Below are 23,191 nucleotides of genomic sequence, written 5' to 3'. Positions count from 1 at the left end.
GGGATGGCTGGTGGGCAGCCAGCCACGGCCACCCTGTGCCCAGTGGTTCCTTCGGCCATGACGCGGCAATGTTGGGCTGCCAGGACTGGCTGGGACTGACAGGTTGCCATGCCAGGCTTCCTGAGGCTCTCAGGAAAGATTTGTGCCTGGAGTTTTGCTGAGAAGCACGGGAGAGTGAGGGCTGCAGTATGAGGAGGCTGCCAGGGAGCCTCGGCAGGGCTGGGGGAGGGCTCTGGGTGCTGGTCCTACTGCCCATGGTGAAGGGCTTGGTGCAGGAATCTGGGTCCAGCCAGACTCTGGGGCTCCAGTGCCTGCCCCAGTGCTGCTGCTCCGGCCCCGGGAGCAGTGGGTCTGAGCCCCTTGTCAGGGAGCAGCCTGAGTCCACCTTGGCTGGTGTGGTCCCGGGCCAAGCCCCGCTGCCAGCGTGGCCGCGGGTGGTTCCCATCCCCACAGCACGGGCAAATGGCACGCTGGGCTCCTCCTGGGCCAGCCTCGCCAGCCAGATCCTGCAGCACACACACCTCCCCTCTACCAAAACTCCCTCACTGGGGCCCATCACACTGCCGGGACCGAATGTCCTTGCACACTGCAACTCTGAGTCCTGCCGATGGACAGGGACATTATTGAATGGTTTGCTGCTAGTGGTTTTCATAGAAACCTCTCACATAATCCAGCTTTCTCCCCATGAGCTGAGGGACCCCCACAGCTGCCAAATCCACCCTGCCAGCAACTTCCGCAGTGCCCTTGTCTCCCATCAGTACAAAAATTGGCTGATTCCTTGTTAAACAGGGAGCTTGGAAGAGCCAAAAGCCTCTGGCAGATCCAGTGTGTCGAGACAGTGTCATTTCTCTGTGCCTGTGGTCCTGCTGGGCACCTGTGTGGGAGCACAGGGCTGTTCTGTACCAGGGTCCTGGCATGGCCAAGCTGGGGCCTGGGCATGGCACCCCTGAAAGGCTTCCAACCCTCTGGCCTCAACCACCAGCAGGTCAGACACCTGTGCAGGTGGCCCTGCCTCACTGGGGGCTTGGAGCTGTGCCACCAGACATGTGACAGTGGGAGGTGACCTGGAGAGGGTCAGGTTTGGACAGGGCACAATCTCTTGGCTTTCGCAGTGAGGGCTCATCCCAAGCGGCACACGGGGCCGGTCTGCTCAGTGAGCACCGCTGCCCTGTGGCACTGGGCCTGAGGGTGTCAGCAGGGTGTCACTTCAGGATTTCATTCAGACCTGGGCAGGCATCCGGCCCTGGAGCTGCCGTGCACGCGGATGCGGCTCCACATCCCGCGGGGAGCTGGTCCGGCAGGTCGGGTTTGGCAGGGGGTGAGCTTGGGACAGGAGGTGTTTGTGCGGCCGCTGCCAGCTCCCTCTGTGTGCTCTTTTCCCTTCCTCTCCACTCACTGTGGAGCAGCATGCACCTGGCTCCGTACCACGGGAATGTCACCAAGCCGCACGCGCCGGCAGTGAGCAGTCCGGTACCGGGGCAGGCCGCGGCACTTGCTTGAAGCCGGTGGCACACGGTCCGGGCACTGCGGCACACGGCTCCGGCCAGCGAGCTCGGGGGACTGTCAGGTTCGGCCTCGGCCCCAGGTTCGCTGCCCTCGCCCTCCGGCGTGCTCGGCGCTCCGGCCTGGCGGCAGCTGCCGCTGTGCCCGTGCCCGTTGCCATGGCTGCTCTGCTGATGGCGCATCGCCTGCTGCTGCCGTTACATCATTGCTGCCAGTGCTCCACGCTGGCAGAGAGGGTCCCAGCAGCTCCAGACGCGTCCCCGGCATCTCCTGCGCGTGGGGAGCAAGCCTGAGAGGGAGAAGTTTGGCGGTGAATTCAAGCAAGAGGCATCGTCTCACAGGAGCTTCGGCCTGGATTGAAACAGCTCTGATGGCTCTGTCAAATATCTCCCTGTGGATTCGGGATGCCTGGGCTGTGGGTGAGTAGGGATGCTGGCATGGAGCAGGGGTGACTCAGGAGATGCTGAGGGGCTGGGGGTCCTGCAGGGATGCTCTTCCCGCAGGAGAGAGTGGAGCTCAGCTCCCCTTCAAGTGAACTTCCCTGGAATTCAGCCTTGGTCCTTGTGTACCCGCCATGGCCGCAACACCCTGAGCCTGGACACTGGCTCACGCTCAGCAGGACTCTGAGGCTGCAGCATCCGCTGCAGCTGATGGTGCTGACTCTGGGAACATCCCAGGCAGATGTCCATTGGCAGGCAGAGTCGGCGATGCTGCCTGCTCCTCTCCACAAGCCCTGGGACCAGGAGGGGGCCTGGTGCCAGCAGGGAGCATGGTGAACCCCCACCAGCCATGCCTCAGTTTCCCTCAGCAGCAAGGCTGGCCAGGCTTAGGTCGAGACTGCTGCAGTTGGTGGGATGGAGCTGTCCCTCTGGCTCCGCTGTGCCTCTGGCTCCGCTGTGCCTCTGGCTCCGCTGTGCCTCTGGCTCCGCTGTGCCAGGATGCCCTTCATCTCCCGCAGGCATTCACCACGGGGTGCGAGCCCCTCAGAGGTATTTTGTGCTCTGAGCCTGTCTCTGATAAGCGTGGTGGGAGGGTCGCTGCCAAGGGCACTGGCTCAGCTCAGCTGCACTATCCCCGCCAGCCGCTGCGTCCTCCTGCCGGACACTCCTGCTTGGCTGGGGCATCCAGTGCCCCCAGATGGGGGTGGCAGCTGGGCTTCCGTGGACGCTTCCAACATGCCCTTGTACTGAGCCTGCATCAGGCTGCTCCCAAACACTGCCCATGCCTTGGGAGCACTGTGGCAGTGGCACTGAATCGGGACTGCCGGCTTCTTACTCCCCGTCGCCGAGCTGCAGCGTGGCGCTGGGCTGTGAGTGCTACTCCCAAAACACCCCCAGAGCCACTCCTCCCAAAACAGCCTCAGCGTGGCTGCTCCCGGGGAGACAAAGCCTCAGGATGCTGCTCACTCTGGCACAGTGCCGTCCTTGCGGTGCAAATTTGGGACATCTGGGTGCCAGGAGAGTGCTCGGCTCATCCGTTCTTTCCCCCAGCCGGGAGATGGAACCCATGATGCCCACGCCTTGGCAATGCCAGCACCTCGGCACTGCCAGCACCTCGGCAGTGCCTGCAGCACTGCCCACACCGGCGCAGGACTGCGCTGGGTCACTCAGTCCCAAACGAGCACGCGTCGGTGAAGAGGGGAAAGCTCCATGGGGCAGGACCCCGGCACTGCGTGCTCCCCTTCTGGCCAAGGCTGTCCCCGCTGCAGGGCAGGGTGCTGGGCGTGGGTGCTGCCGCGTTTCCGCCGCGCCCAGGGCGGCCCCGGCTGTGGTGCTGTGGTTTGCCCACGCGGTCGGAGCCCAGGGTGGGTGCCGGGGTGGCTCGGCCGTGCGGAGGTGAGCTCCCGTGCTCCGGGGAGAGCGGCAGCGTCTTGGAGAGGTGCAGGGGCAGCAGGGGGCTGCTCAGGATGTCCCCGACTCCTTGGTGGGGCGCGGCTGCAGGGGGATATACGGGTAGAAGGTGAGGAGCATCAGCTGTGCGGAGGCCAAAGGCTGGGGCTGTGTGAGCCAGGCAGGGGGTGCAGCAAGCCAGGAGTTGGGGTGCACCCTTGCGGTGTTCTCAGAAGTGCTGCGGCAGCAGTGGATCCCCCACCTCGCCAAAAACAGCAGGTTGGGGTCTGGGGTCTGCAGAGGTGAAGGTGTGGTCTCCGCCCCTGGCACTGCGGGTCAGGTTTTTGGGGAGATGCCCAGCCGTGCCTTGTGCATGCACACATGCGCCCCAACACCTCTTGGTTGGTATGGAAACGACTCAAATTATTTAGAGGAGGAAGAAGGGGAAAAAAAAAGGAAAACCCGGTGTTAAGGCCCGTCGTTATGGAAACAAATTATAAAAGTAACTAGGCTGGGGACATGGCACCTTGCTTTGGGGTGCTGGGCGTTGTGCAGGCTCTGTCAGCTGGGGGAAGGGTGGGCATGAGGGCACCCAGGGGCACGAGAGTATTGTAGGCAGGAGGGCATCTGGGGGCAGGAAGGCACCTGGGGGCAGGATGGCACCATGAGCAGCAGGGGGATGCTCATGATGCAGTGCAGATGAGCTGGGCCACAGCTGCCTGACCACTGGGGGCAGAGGGAAATGTGGCTTGTTCTGGGGGTCCCACACCTGTTTTGGGGCCACTCCCCTTCCCAGGTAAATGGGATTGCTTCTGCTTCCTCCGCTGGGGCCTGGCACGGAGAGCAGGCTTTGGCAGCAGGGCAGTGGTGTGGTCCTGGGGCCCGGCACTGCACTGCAGGTGGCAGAGGGGAAGTGTTTGTCCCACACTGGTAATCAGAGCATCTCAGCTGATGGGGATGGGGACAAGGACTGTGCAGCGGAGGATGACCCTGAATCGCCAGGGATGAGTCCCTGGTTATCCATATCCCTGTGTAAAGCTCCCAGAGACCCACTCAGTGCCTGCTGGGGCGCAGGTGCCCTCAGAGGCAGCATGCCAGCAGTGGCACTGCCTCGGCTCCATGCTGGGTGCAAACCCACACCCGCTCCGAGCAGTGATGCCGGGGCTGCAGTGTTCCCATGGCAAAGCCTGTTTGTGGGAGCAGCACTCGGCTCCCTACAGGGCCAGTTCACTGCCGAGCCCAGATCCTGCTCCCAGGGACTTTTCCACCCATCGGGGTGTTTCAGAGGGTCTGAGCAGTCCTCACAGAGGCTTCCTTCCCTGGAGAGCTTTGGGGGTGTCCAGGCCAGGGCAGGGCACGTGAGCCCCGAGCTGCAGTGCAATGGGAGCGATGGGTCCCTGGCTCCTGCCTTTCAGCTGCAGCTTCTTCTCCTCCGCAGCCAGGACGTTGCTCCACCAGAGCGTGCAGCGTTTCCTGCGCCCGGGCGCGGTTAGGCACGGGTGGCAGGGCTGGCTTCCTTCCCCAATTTCAGCCAGTTCCCTTCTTGGCAGCCCTCAGGGGCAGTGTCCAGCCCCCAAAGCGGTGGCGGTGATGAGGGCTGGTCCCAGCGGGCAGCAGCCTGCCAGGGTGGGACACAGCCACATCCCGGCATTGCTGGAGAGTTGGGGTGGGATGAGCGCTGTGCTGGCACAGCGTTATCCCACAGCAGCACCCGCAGGGAAGCTGCCCCCCACCTGCCTCTAACCCCACTTTCTCCCCCCTGCAGCCACCTCTAACCTGGACCTCGAGAGCAAGAAAGCCGCCCCCACCAAGCTGCCATGGCAGCAGCCCGTGAACGTCTTCCTGGCAGCTGGGCGCCCACCGGGCATGGAGCAGCTGCACCAGGAGGCCCAGCTCAACCTCCAGAGCTTGCTGCAAGGTAGCAGGGAGAGGGGCTGGGGTGGGCTGGGTGAGGGTGTTGGGTGGGTGCTGCCATGGCTAGGTGACCACCCTGAGACTGTGAGCTCATCTCCCACATGCATGTCTGAGCCACTCCTCGGACCTCACCAGGCTGCAGGAGTTGGGTCCTGGGGGGTCCCAGCCTCCAGTAGCCCCTCACTGATCTCTGCTCCCAAGTCACTGCTGCAGGTGCCAAAGCAACTGGGACCAGGATCACCTGCTGGGGCCACCAGGGCACCCACGAGCCCCACCACAGCACAGTTCTCACGAGGGCCTCAGGGACCTGCCACTGATCTGCCTAACTGGATCAATGTGGCCAGTGGTTTTTGTTTCCTTCCAATCTGTGGCCCAGGCTGTCACGCGGCCCTGGCGCGGATGCTCCTCAGGCATCAGATGAGATCAGCAGCTCAGCCATCCCCCAGCTTGTAATCTCATTAAGTCAGCCTGAGCAGCACTGCTTTCTGCCAGTCCACAGCCACCAGCACTAATTAGCTCAACAATTACAGGATGGGGACACAGTGAGTTCCTGGCTGTCCCCAGTGGGGCTGTTTCCCAGCGAGACCCACCACATTCCCTGACTGCGCCCCGGGAGGAGCAGGGCCAGCTGCTGGGATCTTTGTGCTTCTTCAGTTCCCCCAGACCCTCCTCGGGGTCTCCCTTCCTCACCTTCTGAGCTGCCACTTCTAAGCAGGGATGGCCAGCTAGGCTGGGGACAGCCAGAGGGGATAGTCACCATCCCTTCACACGTCCCCCGCTCCGGGGTCTGGCAGCAGGAGCAGGGTCCCAGGCACCGTTTTTCTTGCAGAGGAGTATGAGGAGCAGTACACTGAGAGCAGGGTCACCGGGCAGACCTTCCGCGCTGCTGGACACCTGCCCCCCGACACCTCCCCTGAGCCGTCACCTCGACCCCCACCTGCCAAGCGCCTTGAGTTCGTGCTTATGGTGAGTTCTGGGGTGCCGGGGCGGGCAGCAAGTCCCTGTTTGTGTTCCACCCTTGTCCCTTTGGTGGCTGATGTGCCTTTCTCCCTGTAGCCCCCGAGCCAGCGAGAGGCCGAAGAGGAGAGCACCAGCAGCACTGCGCTTGGTGCTCGGCCCCCTGACACCTCCCTGAGCCTCCCCACCAGCCCGGACAAGCAGCCTCCCTGGCCCAGGGCCTTCCCCCTGCCCACCGTGGAGGAGAAGCAGTGGCACCAGCCCAGCTCCATCCAGACCAACATTGTCCCCATCAATGTCTCGGGTAGGGCAGCACCCCATGGCGCGGAGGGGGGACACGGGGTGCAGGCAGAGATGCTCCCCAGCAGCCATCTGGGGCAGGGGCGGGTGGTGGGAGGGGGCTGTGGCTGCGAGCTGCGTCCCTGTGGGTTAGGTGGGCACCGGGGCAGAGAGGGGATAGCAGGGCCATGCTGGCATCCATCATTCCCAGCCATCCCTTGTGCCATCTGCAGCTTTGTGCGTCTGGTCCGCTGGCCATGCTGCTGGCAGGTCTCGCATCCCCAGTGTAATGCCCCGCCAGCCAGGCCTGTTGTCTCCCGAGCTCTCATCACACACCGTGCACCCGGCCTGTCTCACCTTCCTCCTGTCTGTCCATCTGCTCATCCTCTTGGGGCCGCACCTCCCAGCAGCGCGGTCCTGCCCAGTCCCTGCAGACACAGGTGCCACGCTCTGGCCCAGGTCAGAGTCTGGGGCTGCTGGCTGGGTGAGGTGCGCCTTCTGAAGGGCAGAGGTGTCTGTCCACCCTTTCCCTCCATCATGGAGAGCTGTGCCAGGGCCACACTGGTTCCTCTCCCACTCCATGGCTCGTGTACGTGTCCCCAGTGTAGCTCAGCACAGCAGTGTGGGGTCCGGCCTCACCAGCACAGACCAGTGCCTGTCACGCAGCACAGGGCTGGTCTCTGCAGCTTTCCATCCATCCTACCTCCATCTGCAGCATTTCCCACCGTGCCTCCATGTCCCCCGTGCTCACCCCACATGGCTCACACCATCCTCCTGCCATCCCACACTCCCACCTGTGTCACCATGCCAGGCTGGGGACAGGCAGAGAACATGGGTGAGGAGGGGGCTGAGCTCCCGCCCCGGCAGCGGCTCCCAGCACCGCGGCGTACCGCTGTTTGTTTTGGCTACAGGGCAGCACTTTGCTAGGCACGCGAGTGCTCGTCACTCCCTGTTTAACACAGAGACCGCGATGAACCCAAAGTCCACCCTGCGGCGTAGACGGACCATTATTGGATTCCCTAACCTGTCCCTGCGAGACCAAGGTGACGGCAAGAACCGCGCAGGCGGCACCCGGGCAGGGCTGGCACCCCCCTGAGCTGCCCTGACGGGTGGCACAGCCATCCCGGGGCTGGCAGCCAGCCCGGGCATAGACGGGCTCCCGGGGACACCCCGCCCATGGGAGGTGCAGGCACCCCAATGACTCTGCACCCTCCCAAGGCACCGAGGTGCTGTGCACACTGGTGACACTAGGCAGGCCTGGGGCTGGCATGGCATCGGGGGCAGCTCCTGCACCCTGAGTCAGGGTTCTGAGACAGGAGTCACCCAGCCTCAGCTCCAACAGCTCCCTGTGCCCACCTTCCCCGTGGGCAGACCCTGTCGCAGGGTGCCGTGGCCGTGGGGCACACACTTGGCCAGGTCTTTGCTGGGGCTGGTGAGCTGGCCACGCCAGTGCTCAGGGTGTGCGTGTGAGAGTGACTGGAGTGCTTCCAGGCTGGCATTGGACCCTTGGGAATAGCAGCCACTGGGGCTCAGGGGCTCTGTCCTGCTGTCCCCTATGGAAGGTGTAGAGAAATCAGAGCCAGCCTGTCTGTGGAGGCAGGTAGGCACAGGGGGAGAAGCCATGGCACCAGCTGCTTCAAGGCGGTTTTCACGGGGTAGGAGGAAGGTTTCTTCCCATGACAGTGGTCAGATCATCAACTGGTTGTCACAGCTCCTCCCTTGGAGTCGATCAGACCTCAGCCCACCACGGCCTTGAGCATCCCTGTCTGCTAGGGGTGCTCAGAGTGGGGCTCCAGGTTCCTTCTCCATCCTGGCTGTGCTGAGGTGAGGCGGCACTGAGAGCCACCGCAGGGCTCCAGGTGCCTTCCCCATCCCAGAGGTGCTGTGATGGGGTGGCACTGTGAGCCACCATGTCCCTCCCTGTCCCAGCTGGCAGTGCCTGACCTGGCTCCTCCTGATCCCCATCTGTGTCCCCCCCATGGAGCAGCACCAGGGCAACTGCTGGTTGCCATGGGACTGATGTCCCCATGGATGGAGCCTCCTGCCATGGCTGCTGATTTGTCCATGGCGCATTCCAGCCAATAGAACCACATTTTATGCCTGGGCAGAGGTAGAGCCTCAGGACTGGCCATGGGCTGGGACAGCGTGCGGGGCAGGGCCGTGTCCCTGTGAGTGAGGCAGGGTGGTGCTCAGCGGGCTGTGTCTCTCCCTGCAGGCAGCGCCAACGGCCCAACGTCCAGCACACACACGCCCATCGTTGAGTCCCTGTCCTGCAGCTTCGTGCCTGAGACCACGAGTGGGGGGACTACGCCCCAGGAGATCGGCCCTCGCCAGCCCCTCTCGGCCCCGCTGAGGAAGACCTTCAGTGACCTCGGGGCCCGCTGCTGCCAGCCACCTGCTGCCATGGATGGGGCAGCCAACCCCTGTGCCAGTGCCTGCAATGGGACACAGGGCACCCCTTTTCCCCCGCCCTGGAGTGCCCTGGGTTATGGGAGCCCCCCCAACCACACCACTGGCCCAGGCAGGGGGCCCACCTGCACCTCGCCAGGCGGCTCCATCCCGTCGCCCAGCCCAGGTTCACCCGCCGCCTCCACCTCCTTCTTCATCGCCACAGAAGAGCACATGGGCAGCAACGGGCCCAGCTTCTTCTCCGGCCCAGTGCCTGCTTCCCCCCCCAGCTCCGGGTGCGTCCAGGAAGCCAAGGGGAATTTCTTGCCGGGAAGCCGAGAGGAGCTGGAGCCAGCGGCAGGGCCGGTGCAGCTGGAGGTGGAGCGGGCAGGGTGCCGGTTCCGTGAGCGGTCACTGTCGGTGCCCACTGACTCGGGGTCCCTCTGCTCTGTGGACATCGCATACGCCGAGACCCGGCGGGGCAGCGCCAACTATGCCCTGGGCTATCCCAGCGCCAGCTCCGAGGGCAGCACCAGCACTGACAACATCTCCCTGGGGCTGGAGCCTGAGGGGCAGCGGCGGAGGCGCTCCAAGAGCATCTCCCTGAAGAAGGCCAAGAAGAAGCCCTCGCCACCCACACGCAGCGTGTCGCTGATCAAAGAGGGGCAGGACGGTGATGTGGGGCTCAGTGCGGCACTGCCCAAGGACCAGCGGCCCAAGAGCCTGTGCATCCCACCGGAGCTCCAGGGTCACCGGCTGGTGCACGCTGACCCGCAGGGGAGTGCAGGGAGGGAGCCCAACAGCACAGCCACCCCCCACCAGTGGCATCTCACGGACTGGAAGGCCGGCAGTGATCCCTACCAGTCCCTCTCTGGCTCAAGCACAACTACAGGGACCACGGCCGTGGAGTGTGCCAAGACACGGGGCAGCTCTGAGTCCCTCGTGTCCCCTTCAGTCTCCAGGGCCACGACGCCCTCCCAGCTCTCAGCCGAGGCAGACCTCAAGACCTCCTCTCCAGGCAGGCCCACGGGGCTGATGTCCCCATCCAGCGGGTACTCCAGTCAGTCAGAGACCCCAACCCCCACTGTCCCCACCTCCACCATCCTCGGGCACTCCCCGCACCAGGTGCGTGTGAGGCCACTGGTCCCTGAGAGGAAATCCTCTCTGCCCCCCACGTCCCCCATGGAGAGGAGCCCCAAGGCCAGGCTATCCTTTGACCTCCCACTGACCCCACCCGCCCACCTCGACCTCTCAGGGCTGAAGATCTCCCTGAAAGGGAAGACGAAGGTCAGCCGGCACCACTCTGACTCCACCTTTGGCACCAAGCTGGCCCAGAAGACCAGTCCCATCACACCCATCATGCCCGTGGTGACACAGTCCGACCTGCGCTCCGTCCGCCTCCGCTCTATCAGCCGCTCAGAGCCAGAGGACAACGCCGACGGCCCAGAGCACACGGACGAGCCAGCACGCGTCCCCTGCCCAGGGCCAGAGAGGAAAGTGAAGCCACCTGTGGCAGAGAAGCCACCACTGGCCAGGCGCCCCCCGTGCATCCTGCCCAAGCCCCTGGTTCTGCGGGAGGAAGGTCCCCTGTCCCCCAAATCCCCGCCAGGCACTGCAGCCAAGGAGAAGGGGGTGCCACAGGATGCCGTCGTGGTGCTGCGGAGAGGGGAGCTGAGGAGGGGTCTGGGGGAGCCCCACTTGTCCCTGACCCCAACAGGACCCCGGCGGCTCTCGCAGGGCAGCCTGGACGAGCTGAGGCCGGAGCGCAGCGGTGCCGAGGGGGAGCGCAGGAAGGCCAAGGTGCCGCCGCCAGTGCCCAAAAAGCCCAGCGTGCTGTACCTGCCGCTCATCCCGGCCCCGGCACAGCTGGGAGCTGGTGTGGGGGACCTGCCACCCACCCCCAGCCCCATCATCACGCTGGACACTGAGCCCACCTGCTGCGACCCTGAGGCTGAGGATCCGCCGTCCCCCAAGGTGGGCACCACGCCTGCCAGCGAGCCTGCCTCAGAGCAAGGTGAGGGCCTCCCCAGCCCTGTGGTGGGATCGCCCCAGGGATAGGGGTTCCCCATGCTGCACAGGGGATTCACTGCTGTCTCCTCCCTGCCCACAGGCAGCTCAGCAGAGGCTGGCACGGAGGAGAAGAGCTTTGCCAGCGACAAGACGGCCGAGTCCATCGTGGAGGAGGACGATGAGGTGTTCACGACGTCCCGCACCACGGAGGATCTCTTCACAGTGATCCACAGGTAAGGCTGGTGCAGGCACTGGAGGGCACAGCCCTTGTGCCCACTGTGTTCCACCACTGTCACAGCACCGGGTGTTGTGTCCCCCCACCACGACACCTCTGTTTTCCATACTGGGGCCAATGTTCATCCTTGGGGACAGCCTGGTTGCTGCTGCCTTGAGCGCAGTGCAGCCAGACTAGGCCACCAGCAGGGAGGGTCCATATTAGTCCCACCTTCCAGGAGCACCACCTGCCATGCTTGTGTTGTCACCTTGCTCCAGCAGAGCAGGATGGGCACTGCCGTGCCCCTGCTCTGGGGCCTCATCCCACCCCTAGGCTGCTCCCACCCGTGTCCCTTTGTTGCCTAGGTCGAAGAGGAAGGTCTTGGGGCGGAAAGAGCCTGGTGACACCTTCAGCAGCCGACCCACTGCCCACTCACCTGTAAAGACTTCAGGCTCCTCAGCTGGCGAGTCCCTGGCAGCAGCAGGCAGCAGTGGGAAGTCTTCCAGCAGGAATGAGGATTTTAAAGCCCTGCTCCAGAAGAAGAGCAGCAAAACCAGCCCTGGTACTCGGCCATCTGCCGCCGAACTGCTCAAGACCACGAACCCGCTGGCCCGGAGGGTCATCACAGAGTTTGCCCCTGAGCTGGACGGTGCAAACAGCCCCAAAAGCCAGCCCTGACCATGCAGGGGCCCCTCCAGCCGGAGGGGTGGCGATGGCTGCAGACGGAGCGCTGCTGCAAAGGGCTGTCCTGGCTGCTGGGGAGCCCCTGTGTCCTGCTGGGGGGTTCTTCTGCTTTTGTACCTTACTTGGAGAGCTGCTGGCAGAGAGGCAGTGGCTGGAGCCCAAGCCCTCATGACTCTGGGCCCTTCCCACGAGGGAAGCGGCTGGGACTGGCCCTGGCTGAGCCCGTTCCAGGGATTGAAGGCGCCTGCCCAGGAAGCAGAACAGAATCACAGCCCCCGGTGTTGTCCCATGCCTGCAGCAAAGCAGCTTGAGACTCTTTGGTCCCTTCGGCATGTGGTACTTTAAACAGCTTTTCTAATGCACAGTGGTGGTGATGTTTGATTCTCTTCTCTTTGACATTGTACCTTGAGTTTCCCATGCAGAGGTCCCCTGGATGAATTCAGCTGGACACACAGATGCACTTTGGGAAGACGCCAGGGGTTTGGCTGGATCTGCGGTTGCTTTCGAAGAGTTACAGGAGGTTCCCTGTCGTTGCCCTGAGCATCCTCCCTGTCACACGGGGAACTGGCACCCGGCGTCCGCAGCCAGCACCACCACCTCAAGCCAAACCCCCACCCCTTGAAAGCCCCCAAAATGCTGCATTTTGGAGCTCCTCAGCTCTCAGTCCAAAAACAAGCCCCGGGGTCGCCTCCACTGCCAGCGGCCCTGGCCTCACTGCACAGGGGGTCCGGCAGCCACCCCACTCCCTGCCAGCACCGGGGGTCCTGCACCCCGCTGCCGACCGGGGCGATGGGGGTGCTGTGCCATGGGAAGGAAGCTCGTCCCCAGCTCTGCCTCCTGCATCTCCTGGACGGACGCTGTGACAACTTCTCCTGCTGCCCCGGCCACCAGAGGCCCTGGGATGCTATCGAGATGGTGGCTGGAATCCAGATGGATATCACCTGAGCCACCTCCCTGGTGACTCCTGGGGTCCCCCCCGGGTTGCCCACCACTCACCCGTGCCCACTGGCCACCAGGGAGCTGAGCAAGGCCGAGTGGGACACGTGCCATCAGGGCACGCGCACGGGGCCATGGAGGAGGGTTTGCACGTCCCTGGGTGGGATTTGTCCCCCTCACCTGCAGCTGCCTCTTCCTGGCCTGGCTCCAGCATGGGGGCCCCAGCTGCCAGTAACAGAGGCCGTGGTGCAGGGCTCCAGGGCAGGGCAGGGAGGAAACACGAGCTACAAGCAGGAGCACCGCCATGTGCCCAGAGAAACAGGAAGGGCCAGCCGCGGCTGACAAGGAAACAGGGTGTTAGGGAAATTTCCGCTTTATTTCTTGATGTATTTCCACACACTCCAGCCCTCCTGCGCTGGGGCGGAGCGGTGCAGTGGGTCCAGGCAGCAGCAGGGCACCATGACAGTGCTTCAGCTGCCCCCGGGCTGCTCTGGGGGTCTCTGCCCCACCAGGAGCTCTGCATCCCCGGGGAGCACAGCCCGGGCAAACACCTCCCCATCCTTGCCCCCACCCTGGATCTGATCGCACTGAGGCTTCAGTTGGTTCTCCTCTCCTCCCTCCTGGTACTCGCCCATCTCTCCCTTTCCTCTCCCAGGGCTGCAGATTTAAGCCTGTAATTAAGAGCCAGGCTGAGAAACTCAGGAAAAAAAAAATACAAAAAAATAGCTCTAATGAATGTCCACATTTCAGCCCATCCTGCAGCCCCAGCCAGTGGCAGGGTGCTGGTGCAGGATGGGGCCAGGGCACAGCTTGGGAAGCTCTGGGGATGGGTACATTTTGCACATGACTGCTCAGGAAACCAGGGACAGAGCCGGCAAAGGGGGCTGGGGGAAAGCACGGGGCAGGAACCCCCCTGCAACACCCCCAGCACCACTGGCAGCTGGAGTGGCCCGTGCTGCCGGGGGGAATGTCCAAGTGGGCCAGAGCTCAACTGTGGGACAGAGACTGGCCGTGGAATGGAGATCGGAATGGAGATTGGCCATGGGATGGAGATCCTAATTTCCCTGGCTGGAGGAACATGCTCTTCCTGGGGCTCTTCCTGAGGCTCTTCCTGGCTCAGCGCTCGTCCCTGGCCGCTCGCTCCCTGCTCGCTCTGGCTGCGGCTGTTCCGCTGGGAAGGCAGTGGGGTCCCGGGAGGAGCGCGGCCGGCAGGACAGCCCTGCCCGGGGTGGGGGCCGCCAAGGTGCCAACTACGGAATGTTGTACTTTATATCTCGCCAGCTTGGTAAAGTGCTCCCTGCTGCCCGCCTGTGCCTGTGCTTCTTTGGGCTGCCGAGGGACCGGCGCTGGGGAGGTGGGCACGCCCTGACACCCCCGGGTGGCTCCGGGCGAGCCCGGCCCATCAGCCGCGGCCCGGCGGCTCTGGGGGAGGCACAGGGACACCGAGGGGTCAGGGACAGCCCAGGCTGGGCACTGGGCACAGGCCGGAGCGCGGGCCGGGGATGGTGTGAGGGGCTGAGGATGGACTCGGCGTCCTGGGGGCGGGTGGGAGGGACAGGGACAGCCCGGGGGGCATCTGGGGACAGCGCCGGGCACTGGCTACAGGCCGGGGGGAGGACTGAAGTGGGGAGGGGTGGACTGGGAGTCGACTTGGCATCCTGGGGCAGGTGGGGTGGATGAGGGGGATAGCCTAGAGTGTGGGGGACAGCCCTGGGCGGGCGCCGGGTACGGCCGTGAATGCCGAGCGCAGCCCTGTGCGCAGGGCGGCTGCAGCCCCGTGCCCCCCAGCCCCGTGTCCAACAGCCCCGTGTCCGACAGCCCCCGCGGGGCAGGCACAGCCCCGTGCCCCCCAGCCCCGTGTCCAACAGCCCCGTGTCCGACAGCCCCGCGGGGCAGGCACAGCCCCGTGCCCCCCAGCCCCGTGCCCCCCAGCCCCGTGTCCGACAGCCCCGCGGGGCAGGCACAGCCCCGTGCCCCCCAGCCCCGTGTCCGACAGCCCCCGCGGGGCAGGCACAGCCCCGTGCCCCCCAGCCCCGTGTCCGACAGCCCCGCGGGGCAGGCACAGCCCCGTGCCCCCCAGCCCCGTGTCCGACAGCCCCCGCGGGGCAGGCACAGCCCCGTGCCCCCCAGCCCCGTGCCCCCCAGCCCCGTGTCCCGCAGCCCCCCGCGGCGGCTCCATCCCGGCGCGGCGCGGGCAGCCGGGGGCCTCGGGGCGGGCCGGGCCGCAGAGGCGGGGCAGGGGCGGCCCCCGCCCGGCGCGGCGCGGGCAGCTCGGGGCCTTACGGCGGCAAGATGGCTCCGAAGGGGAAAGGCAAAGCCGGGAAGGGTGAGCGGGGCTGGGCGGCACCGGCCGGGCGGGGGACCGGGGGCGGCACCGGCCGGATGGGGACCCGGCGGCGGTGGGGGCCGAACCCGTCTCAGAGCCCGGCAGGGGCGGCGGGGACCGGGCCGGTCTCAGGGTGCTCGGTTCACAGGCGGCGACAGCGGCGGCGGCAGCAGCGAGGGCAAAGCACAGGGCCCGAAGGGAGGCGGCAGCGCCGTCAAGGTGAGCGCGGGGGGCGGCGGGGGCCAGGCGGGGTGCGGGTTCTCCGCTCCGCCCCCGCACCTGGAGGCTCGTCCCGCCCGCCGGCCCCGCTCGCCACGGCCCCGCTCGCCACAGCCCCGCTGCCTTCCCCCCAGGTTCGGCACATCCTGTGCGAGAAGCACGGCCGGGCCATGGAGGCCATGGAGAAGCTGAAGTCCGGGCAGCGCTTTAGCGAGGTGGCGGCACAGTACAGCGAGGACAAGGCCAGGCAAGGGGTGAGTGCTGCACCCGGGACGGGGCAGTGGGGCCGGGCAGCGCCTGCGGGAGCCTGGGCCTGCTCCTCACCGCTGTCAGCACGGACCCGCCCCACGGCCGCATCACCCACCCTCCCTGCACTGAATCTCAAAGCTTAACCGCGACGGTCCCTTCCTGCAGGGAGACCTGGGCTGGATGACCAGAGGCTCCATGGTGGGACCATTCCAGGAGGCAGCGTTTGCCCTGCCTGTGAGCAGCATGGACAAGCCCGTGTACACAGACCCTCCCGTCAAGACCAAGTTCGGATACCACATTATCATGGTGGAAGGCAGAAAATAAAACATGAATGATCATGATGACCTTGTTGACTGCTTGAATCCTGAGTCCCAGACACCTTGGCCTTGGAGCAAGTCAGGCACAACCAGCAACATGTCTGGAGGCAGCTGGCTGTCCCTGCCCACTGTGCTGGCAGAGCAGGGCCCTGCCTAGAGAGGTAAAGTGTCCCTGGGAAGGGTGAAACAAGAGCCTTTTACAGATACTGAAGTCTCTGTTGCCTGGCAGGCCAGCCTCTTGCTTCTCCTGCTGTGGAGATAATGGTCTGTCAGCAGAATGAGGTGCCCAGGCTTTTTAATCTGCAAACAGAAAGGGACAGAGGGAACCCCAGGGCTTGGTCTCCATCTCCATCCTCCCCAGGAGGGTGCAGACAGCTTCCGTGGTGCAGCTGTGCTCCGGGGCTGCAGGACAGTGCCTTCAGTGAAGGGTGGGTAACACTGCAGCTGGGTCAGGCCAGGCAGGGAAGGGAGCTGGGGGCAGGAGGGAAGGAAGAGCTCTCCTGAGCACACACTCACCTCTTCCTATAGCTCCACCTTGCCCACTCAGAGCTGGGGGAAGAAATTGGGTAACTCAGGTTTGAATAAGCAAAAAGCCACTAAACACTTGTGTGCCACTTCCTGTGCTCCCCTGTGCTGTGGGGTGTGCAAGTGAAGCAGCCCAGCAGGTTCCTGCCATCTCAGGAATCCATCCCAGAGCCATGATCCCCTTCCTGCCCACAGAGCCCCCAAACCAGCAACAGCACCAGCTTTGTTTACAGGTGAGCACCATGCACAGAGCTTGGAGATGAGGAAACATCAAAGAACAAAAGGCCCTTCCCGAGATTCCACAGGAGGAAGAGGTGAGGTGAAACCTTCTCTTCCCTCCCTTTTCAGGGCATTGGTTTTGCTGAGTATGGAAAGCTCAGAGAAGCCAACGAATGGCTTGCTGTGGAGGGCAGACAGGCTGCCCAGAGCAGACACTGCCCCATTTAATGGTGCTCTAGTAATAAACCACTTGTTTCCAGGCTACCAGAGCTCTGTTCTCTCTTTTGGCAAAAGCATGTTGGCACAACTGCACCAGCAGAATTAGGTCCGTGTTTGCTGTGGTTCCGAGTACAAAGAGCTCCTCTCCCAAACTGCACAGCTCAGCCAGGTGTGGAGCCTGTGCTGCAGTGGGGCATTGCAGAAGGCAGCGTGCCGTGGCACAAGGAAACATCCAGATCTGCTGCTGTGCTGTCACCAGCTGAGACTGGCAGGAGTCAGTCCCAGTGATGAGCACACCAGACTGGGGCTGTGTTGGTGAGGGGCAGGGTGGGGGTGCAGAGTCACTCAGAGCCAGAACCAGGAGCTTTTGAGCTGCTGGTTTGTGGGATGGAGCACTCTCAGCCGGTTTGCTGACAACACTGAGCTGTGTGGTGTGGTCACACACTGGAAGGGAAGGATGAATCCAGAGGGACCTGGACAGGCTGGAGAGGTGGGACCGACCACGTGAAAAGTACAAGGTCCTGTGCCTGAGTCGCAGGCACAGCTACAGATTGGGCAGAGAAGGGATTGAGAACAGCCCTGGGAGAAGGGCTTGGGAATGATGGTTAATGAAAAACTCCCCATGAGCCAGCAGTGAGCACTCTCGGCCCAGAAACCCCCCATGTCCTGGGCTGCATCCAGAGGAACGTGGGCAGCAGGTGAGGGAGGGGATTCTCCCCCTCTACTCTGCACTCCTGAGACCCTGCCTAGGGTCCTGCACACAGTTCAGGGGCCCCCAATATAAGAAGGACATTGAACTGTTGGAGCAAGTCTAGAAGAAGCCATGAAGTTGATAAGGACTGGAGCATCTCCCTGTGATGAAAGGCCAAGAGAGCTGGGGCTGTTCAGCCTGGGGAAGGTTGTATGGACACCTCATAGCCCATTTCAGTATCTGAAGGGGCCTACAGGGAAGCCAGAGAGGGCCTCTTTACCCAGAACTGAAATGACAGGATAAGGAGTAATGGATTCAGGCTGACAAGAGGGCAGGGTTAGAAGGGATATTGGGAAGAAATCCTTCCCTGTGAGGGTGATAAAACATTGGCACAGGTCACCCAGAGAAAGTGTGGCTGCCCCATCCGTGGAAATGTTTCAAGGCCAGGCTTGGAGCAACCTGGTCTAGTGGAAGGAGTCCCTGCTTGTGGCAAGGGTTGGAACTGGAAGGTCTTTAAGGTCCCTCCCAACCCAAACCATTCCATGATTCTATGAACTACAAACCCTCTTCGTAGCTTCATCCTGCCTCCAGGACATGAGAGAAATACTTAATCTAACAGAGCTCAGCTGTGTGTGGGGAGAGGGTTACAGGATTTCCTTAGCAGAAAAAGTAGTTAAACCCAGTATATGCCGCCGGTACCTCAGGCTTCACTGTCCAGACAGAGGAAAAGGGGAGTGGGAGCTGGGAGGGGGACAAATATGGCCAGCCTAGAGCCTCCTTTGAAGTCCTTGGCTCCTCCAGCAACACCAAAGGGTTTGAGGCTTTCAGCACTTTGCAGCAGTCAAGGTCTAATTGTGTTCCAGCCCCACAGCCCCCCACACACACACATGGCAGGGGGCTCCTGCACTGGCTGTTACAGCTGGTGCCAGGCAGATGCTGTGCTGGTCTCCACTGCTCTGCTTCCTCCACTGTTTGGAGAAATTAGAGCAGCAGACATCTTTTAAATCTTTTAACTTTTCCACAGCCAATCCATTCTCAAACCATCTTACACCCAGGTTGCAGGAGTCTCCTTTGCACCAGCATACAGCTCACCCAAATGGTGGGTGACCTTCAGGCACCCAAACTGGCTTATTTAAAACCCAGAAGGAGGGAGGAACCACAGCAGCCCAAGGCTGGGGTGTACAGTGACTGTGAGACTGCACTTTCCCCATCTTCTCAGGGGAGAGGAGCGACAGAACCTGGAGGGTAGAAAGGTGAAGCCAGGGCTGCCAGCATGGAGAGGGGTTTAGACATCAACAATACCCTTTTTTTTTATTAAATAATCAGACAGGAATGTGAACCATTTTCACCTTTGTGAGCTGACTCCACAGTGAAGTTCCCTCCCCAGCATCCAACACCTGGATGTTTGGACTGTTTCTTCAAGCAGGAGGTGCTGAATTTGCTCAGTCACACGAGTATATGGCAGCCACCAGCCTGGAGCTGACTCAGGGATCCCGGGGCCATGGTGCAGACACACGGTAACGAGGAACAGCCAGACTGTCTTCACAGAGCCACACATGTCACTTCTGGGCCAGCTGTCTGTACAAGTTCAGAGTCAGAAGCATAACTTCAGGATCTCCACTTTTTATGTCAAGAGCTTGCAGGAAGCAGTCCAACGCCTCCTGGAGTTTTCCATCATGCTGAAGTTTCTTCCCACTGTGCACCAAGGTGTCATAATCTCCTGCAGCAGGAGAGGAGCTCTGCCCAATGCCTTTTTCAGACCTGCTTTCCTGGGTGAAGCAGTCAATCTGCTCACCCGACTGGAGCTCAGCGTCACCCGTGGATTCCTCCTGAGATGACTCCGTCTCCTCTGCCTCGGACTGCTCAGATTCCACACTGTCTGTGTGGGAGGACTCTTCACTTGTATCAAGGGTTTCTCCAGTAGGTTCTTCTTCAGGCTCAGCAGATTCCCCAGTGCACTCCTCAGCTTCTTCTTCCACAAACCTGTCTTGCTCCTCATCACCATCATCATCATCATCATCTTCCTCATCAGTGGTTCCCATGATTTCGCCAATATCCTCCACCTCATCTACCAACCTGCTGATGAACGAGCGTCTGGAAGCGTTAGACCTGTTACCACTGTTATTTAGTTGGGGAGAAAAGATGCCTTTAGCTCTACTGGTGTCATATTTAGGGGTGGAAGCACTAATTCCTTCTGGAACTCGGTGCCAAGCGCTGTCCGAGGGAGAGGAGGGCACTTGTTCAGGCTGGTCTTCACTCTCACTGTCTGAAGCAATTCTGTTTAAGCGTTTCTTCCTACCAAAAGTAAAGAGACCACTGCTTTCCTCCGATGCTTCACTCCCTTGCAGAAAGGCATTTGGCTCTTCCTCAGCTGTGGGAGAGGGTTTGCCGCGGCTACTGGTCTCACTCGGCCAAGTTTTGTTTGGAGATTCTTTGTCTGGAGATTTACACAAGCTTTCTGCCTGGAGTTGTATGCTCTCCTTCTCAGTGTGTTCCACTGATCCTTCTCCATTTGAGGCATCCTGCCATTCCTCTTCAGATTCTTCCAGAACCAGATTGAAGTCAACTTGATCCTGGAGAGAAGGAGCAGATGTACCCTCCAAGCTGTGTTCCAACACGTGAGACTTGTAGAGCTCAGCATCAATTTCTGGTGTAACATTTGATAAACTCAGCACTGCAGAAACCGGCTCAGGAACATTGTTCTGCTCCATCCCCAGGGGAGTGTGTGGGTCAAGTACCTGAACTGAGAGTTCTGCATCCCTTTTAGGATCGTCAGCCATGCCAGACTTGGAGGGACTGTGAAAATGCCCAGACAGGTCATTCCTTGCCTTGGCCAAGCTGTCTGAATGTACCTGTGAATGCTGTTTCTCTTGGGGGCTCTGACTCTCTTTCTCAAGTGCAGGGGATGATGGTGTAATGCTAGATTCAGGATTTTGCTCAGATTCTTGTATACCAGATTGTTCTGCTGTCTTGCTGGTATCAAGCACTTTTGTCTCCATACTGGACACATCTTGTGCCAGTTTCTCTTCATCCAAGTCAGCAAGAGTCAGAGTTGTCATTTTGGAGCTGACATCGAGCACCTGAGCCTCCTCATCCTCCGTAAGATCAATTGCTTTGTCTTTTTCATGTGCATCAGCTACTGGTGGTGAAACAAAGTGATTTTTGTCATTCAACCCTGGAGACAACTTCTTAGACCCAGAAACGGATCCTGATGGTCTTTGCCACATCTCTTCACAAGCATTTCTCATCCCCTCCATCCTCTGATCTCTGAGCTGGGACTCCAGCTGGACCAGCTCGTGGGCTTTCTGTACCCTCTGCTGGATGTACTGATGAGCTTCCTCACTCTCCACCTGCTCCTCGTGAGCCATCTCCTTTGTGTAGATCAGGTCGTGGTCAGAAATGCCAAACATTGCCAGGGAGTGCAGGTAAGCAAGGTGCTCATCCAGCTGCAGATCAGACTTCCTTTGCATGGCGTGCAGGGACTGCAGCTGGATCTGAGTCGCAGACGTCCGAGTATCTTCCAGCGTGAACAGCTCCCGTAGTTCCTGTTTGGAGAAATAACGGAATGGGTTCTTTTTGTCACCGGTGGTCTGTCTGATTAACGAGTCCTTGAATACCTGCCGCCTGTATATCTTCTCTTCCACGGTGCCACAGGTGATCAGTCTGTAAATCACTACGTTCTCTTTTTGCCCAATCCTGTAAGCTCTGTCCACAGCCTGAGCATCCGTTGCTGGATTCCAGCTGGGATCAAAGATCACCACTCGGCTGGCTGCTGTCAAGGTTATACCGACACCCCCAACCTGCGTGGTGAGCAGGAAGACAGAGTAGTCCGTGTTGCTCTGGAAGGCGTTGATGCGCCTCTCCCGCTCCGTCAGGTGGGTCACCGTGCCATCGATGCGCAGGATCTGGAATTGTCGGCGAGACAGAACAAGCTCTATGATATCCAGCATCTTCCTCGACTGTGAGAACACCAGGGTTCGGTGTCCCTCTTCTCTCAGCCGTTCCAGCAGCCCCACAAGGAACTGCATCTTTCCAGACTCCTGGATCACAGTCTCATCAGAGAGATGATCTATTTTGCTCATGCCTGAAAGCATACCTGCTTCCATCCTGTAATCCTGCTCAGAGCCCTCCTGCTCTTCCAAGCCCAGCTGGAGACAGGCTCTCGCAGACAGAAGCCTGGGGTGGTCACAGAGTTTCTTCAGGACTGTCAGCTCAGCCAGAGGTGATCGGGTCGTCATCAGCACTTCCTTCACGTGATCCAGGCAGAGAAAGTTCCTGTAGATTTCTTCCTGCACCGGTGCCAGGTACACCCACACAACAAAGTCATTTTTCCTAGTGAGAGATGGCATGACAGGGGCCTTGTTCTCACTTGGATCCTCAGGAAGAGGAGCATCCACTTTATCAGCATGATAGCTTTTGATGTCTTCCTTGGTCCTTCTGAGGAAATAGGGCTTTATAATGGCCATGAGATTCTCTGATATCTTTAGCCCCAGTGCTTTCTCACCTGGAGTCGCATCCTTCTCCCTCGCCCTGGTAATGGGATTCTCATATTCCATTTTAAAAGTTTTGGCAGTTCCCAGGAGGGAGCCTTGGCAGGCAAAGTCAAACAGGGACCACATTTCCCGCAGGTTGTTCTGCACAGGGGTGCCTGTGAGCAGGATGCGGTGCTGGGCCGGGATCGCATACACACACTTGGTCGTTTTGTTTGACGGGCACTTGATCTTATGTGCTTCATCGAGAATGACATAGTCCCAGACAAACTCCTGTTCGTGGCGGCTGGCCAGCTGCTTCCAATTGTTTATGAGCATCTGGTAGCTCGTGATGATGATGCCATTCTTCCTCTGGACCCTCTCCAGGTTCCTGGTGCGCTCTGTCTTGCTGGTGCCATGGAACTCCTTGACGCGTAGGCCAGGGGTCCAGCGAGCGAACTCAGCCAGCCAGCTGCTGACCAGGGTGGTGGGCATGATGAGCAGGACGTGCTGGACAAGCTCGGCGTCAAACATACCCGAGAGGAAGGCAATCACCTGGATGGTCTTGCCCAGGCCCATGTCGTCTGCCAGGATGCCACCAGGCTTGCCCTCCCGGTGCAGGCGGTACAGGAACGCAACACCTTCCCGCTGGTGCTGGAACAGCTTCCCGTGCATCTCCCCGTAGATCAGCAGGCCGCTGCTGCACACGTCCACGAAGCCCTCATCCTCCTCCTGCTCCTGCTCGGCCGCCGCCAGCGCCTCCTCCACCCGCTGCATGCGGCCCCGCAGCTTCTCGCTGGGGCGGATAGCGGCCGCCAGCCGGAACAGCCGCAGCGCCTCCTCCAGCTCCCCGTCGCTCGCCGCCGCCTTCGCGCTGGTCACGAGCCTGGGGGAGTCACCGTGAGAACCGGGCGGCCAGGCCCGGGCTACACCCGGGAGGACCGGCCTGCCACTGCCACCACCGCCACCCCCGGCCCCGCCCGAGCCCGCCCACGGGCCCCCCCGCAGTCTCCCGGCCGTTCAGCCCCGTTCCCGCTCACCCCCGGTACTGCTGCTCCTCCTCTGCCGCCGCCGCCGCTCCCGGCCCAGGGGCGGCCATGGCGCTCCCGCTGCCGCCCTGCGCTTCAAACCCGGCCCTTCCCGTCCTGCCCCGCGCCGCATGTAAATCACCATCGCTCGCAGCCAATCAACGCCGGGGGCGGGAGTAAAGGGGCGGGGCCGAGCGCTGCCCGCACCTCCCCCG

General features: G+C 61.7%; 3 protein-coding genes across 3 annotated transcripts; 2 read left to right on the top strand and 1 right to left on the bottom strand.

Annotated features, from left to right (window-relative positions):
* The first annotated feature begins 1,859 nt into the window (after positions 1-1,859).
* On the top strand, positions 1,860-14,060 carry NHSL2 (NHS like 2). The gene is made up of 7 exons (XM_069015800.1): positions 1,860-1,922; positions 5,098-5,250; positions 6,076-6,212; positions 6,303-6,507; positions 8,698-10,884; positions 10,981-11,113; positions 11,460-14,060. The coding sequence occupies exons 1-7, from the start codon at positions 1,874-1,876 to the stop codon at positions 11,770-11,772; spliced, it is 3,177 nt and encodes a 1,058-aa protein (XP_068871901.1). The 5' UTR covers positions 1,860-1,873; the 3' UTR covers positions 11,773-14,060.
* Positions 14,061-14,949: 889 nt separating this feature from the next.
* PIN4 (peptidylprolyl cis/trans isomerase, NIMA-interacting 4) lies at positions 14,950-15,849 on the top strand. The gene is made up of 4 exons (XM_069015799.1): positions 14,950-15,040; positions 15,189-15,259; positions 15,394-15,513; positions 15,674-15,849. The coding sequence occupies exons 1-4, from the start codon at positions 15,007-15,009 to the stop codon at positions 15,830-15,832; spliced, it is 384 nt and encodes a 127-aa protein (XP_068871900.1). The 5' UTR covers positions 14,950-15,006; the 3' UTR covers positions 15,833-15,849.
* A 1,060-nt stretch (positions 15,850-16,909) lies between these two features.
* On the bottom strand, positions 16,910-23,075 carry ERCC6L (ERCC excision repair 6 like, spindle assembly checkpoint helicase). The gene is made up of 2 exons (XM_069015797.1): positions 22,989-23,075; positions 16,910-22,834 (listed from the first exon to the last, which is right to left on the bottom strand). The coding sequence occupies exons 1-2, from the start codon at positions 23,045-23,047 to the stop codon at positions 19,039-19,041; spliced, it is 3,855 nt and encodes a 1,284-aa protein (XP_068871898.1). The 5' UTR covers positions 23,048-23,075; the 3' UTR covers positions 16,910-19,038.
* Positions 23,076-23,191: the final 116 nt, after the last annotated feature.

The sequence above is a fragment of the Aphelocoma coerulescens genome, chromosome 4A (genome assembly GCF_041296385.1).
Source record: "Aphelocoma coerulescens isolate FSJ_1873_10779 chromosome 4A, UR_Acoe_1.0, whole genome shotgun sequence".
Lineage (NCBI taxonomy): Eukaryota > Metazoa > Chordata > Aves > Passeriformes > Corvidae > Aphelocoma > Aphelocoma coerulescens.
Note: the sequence above shows the minus strand (reverse complement) of the source record. Positions and strands in the feature narration are given on the sequence as shown.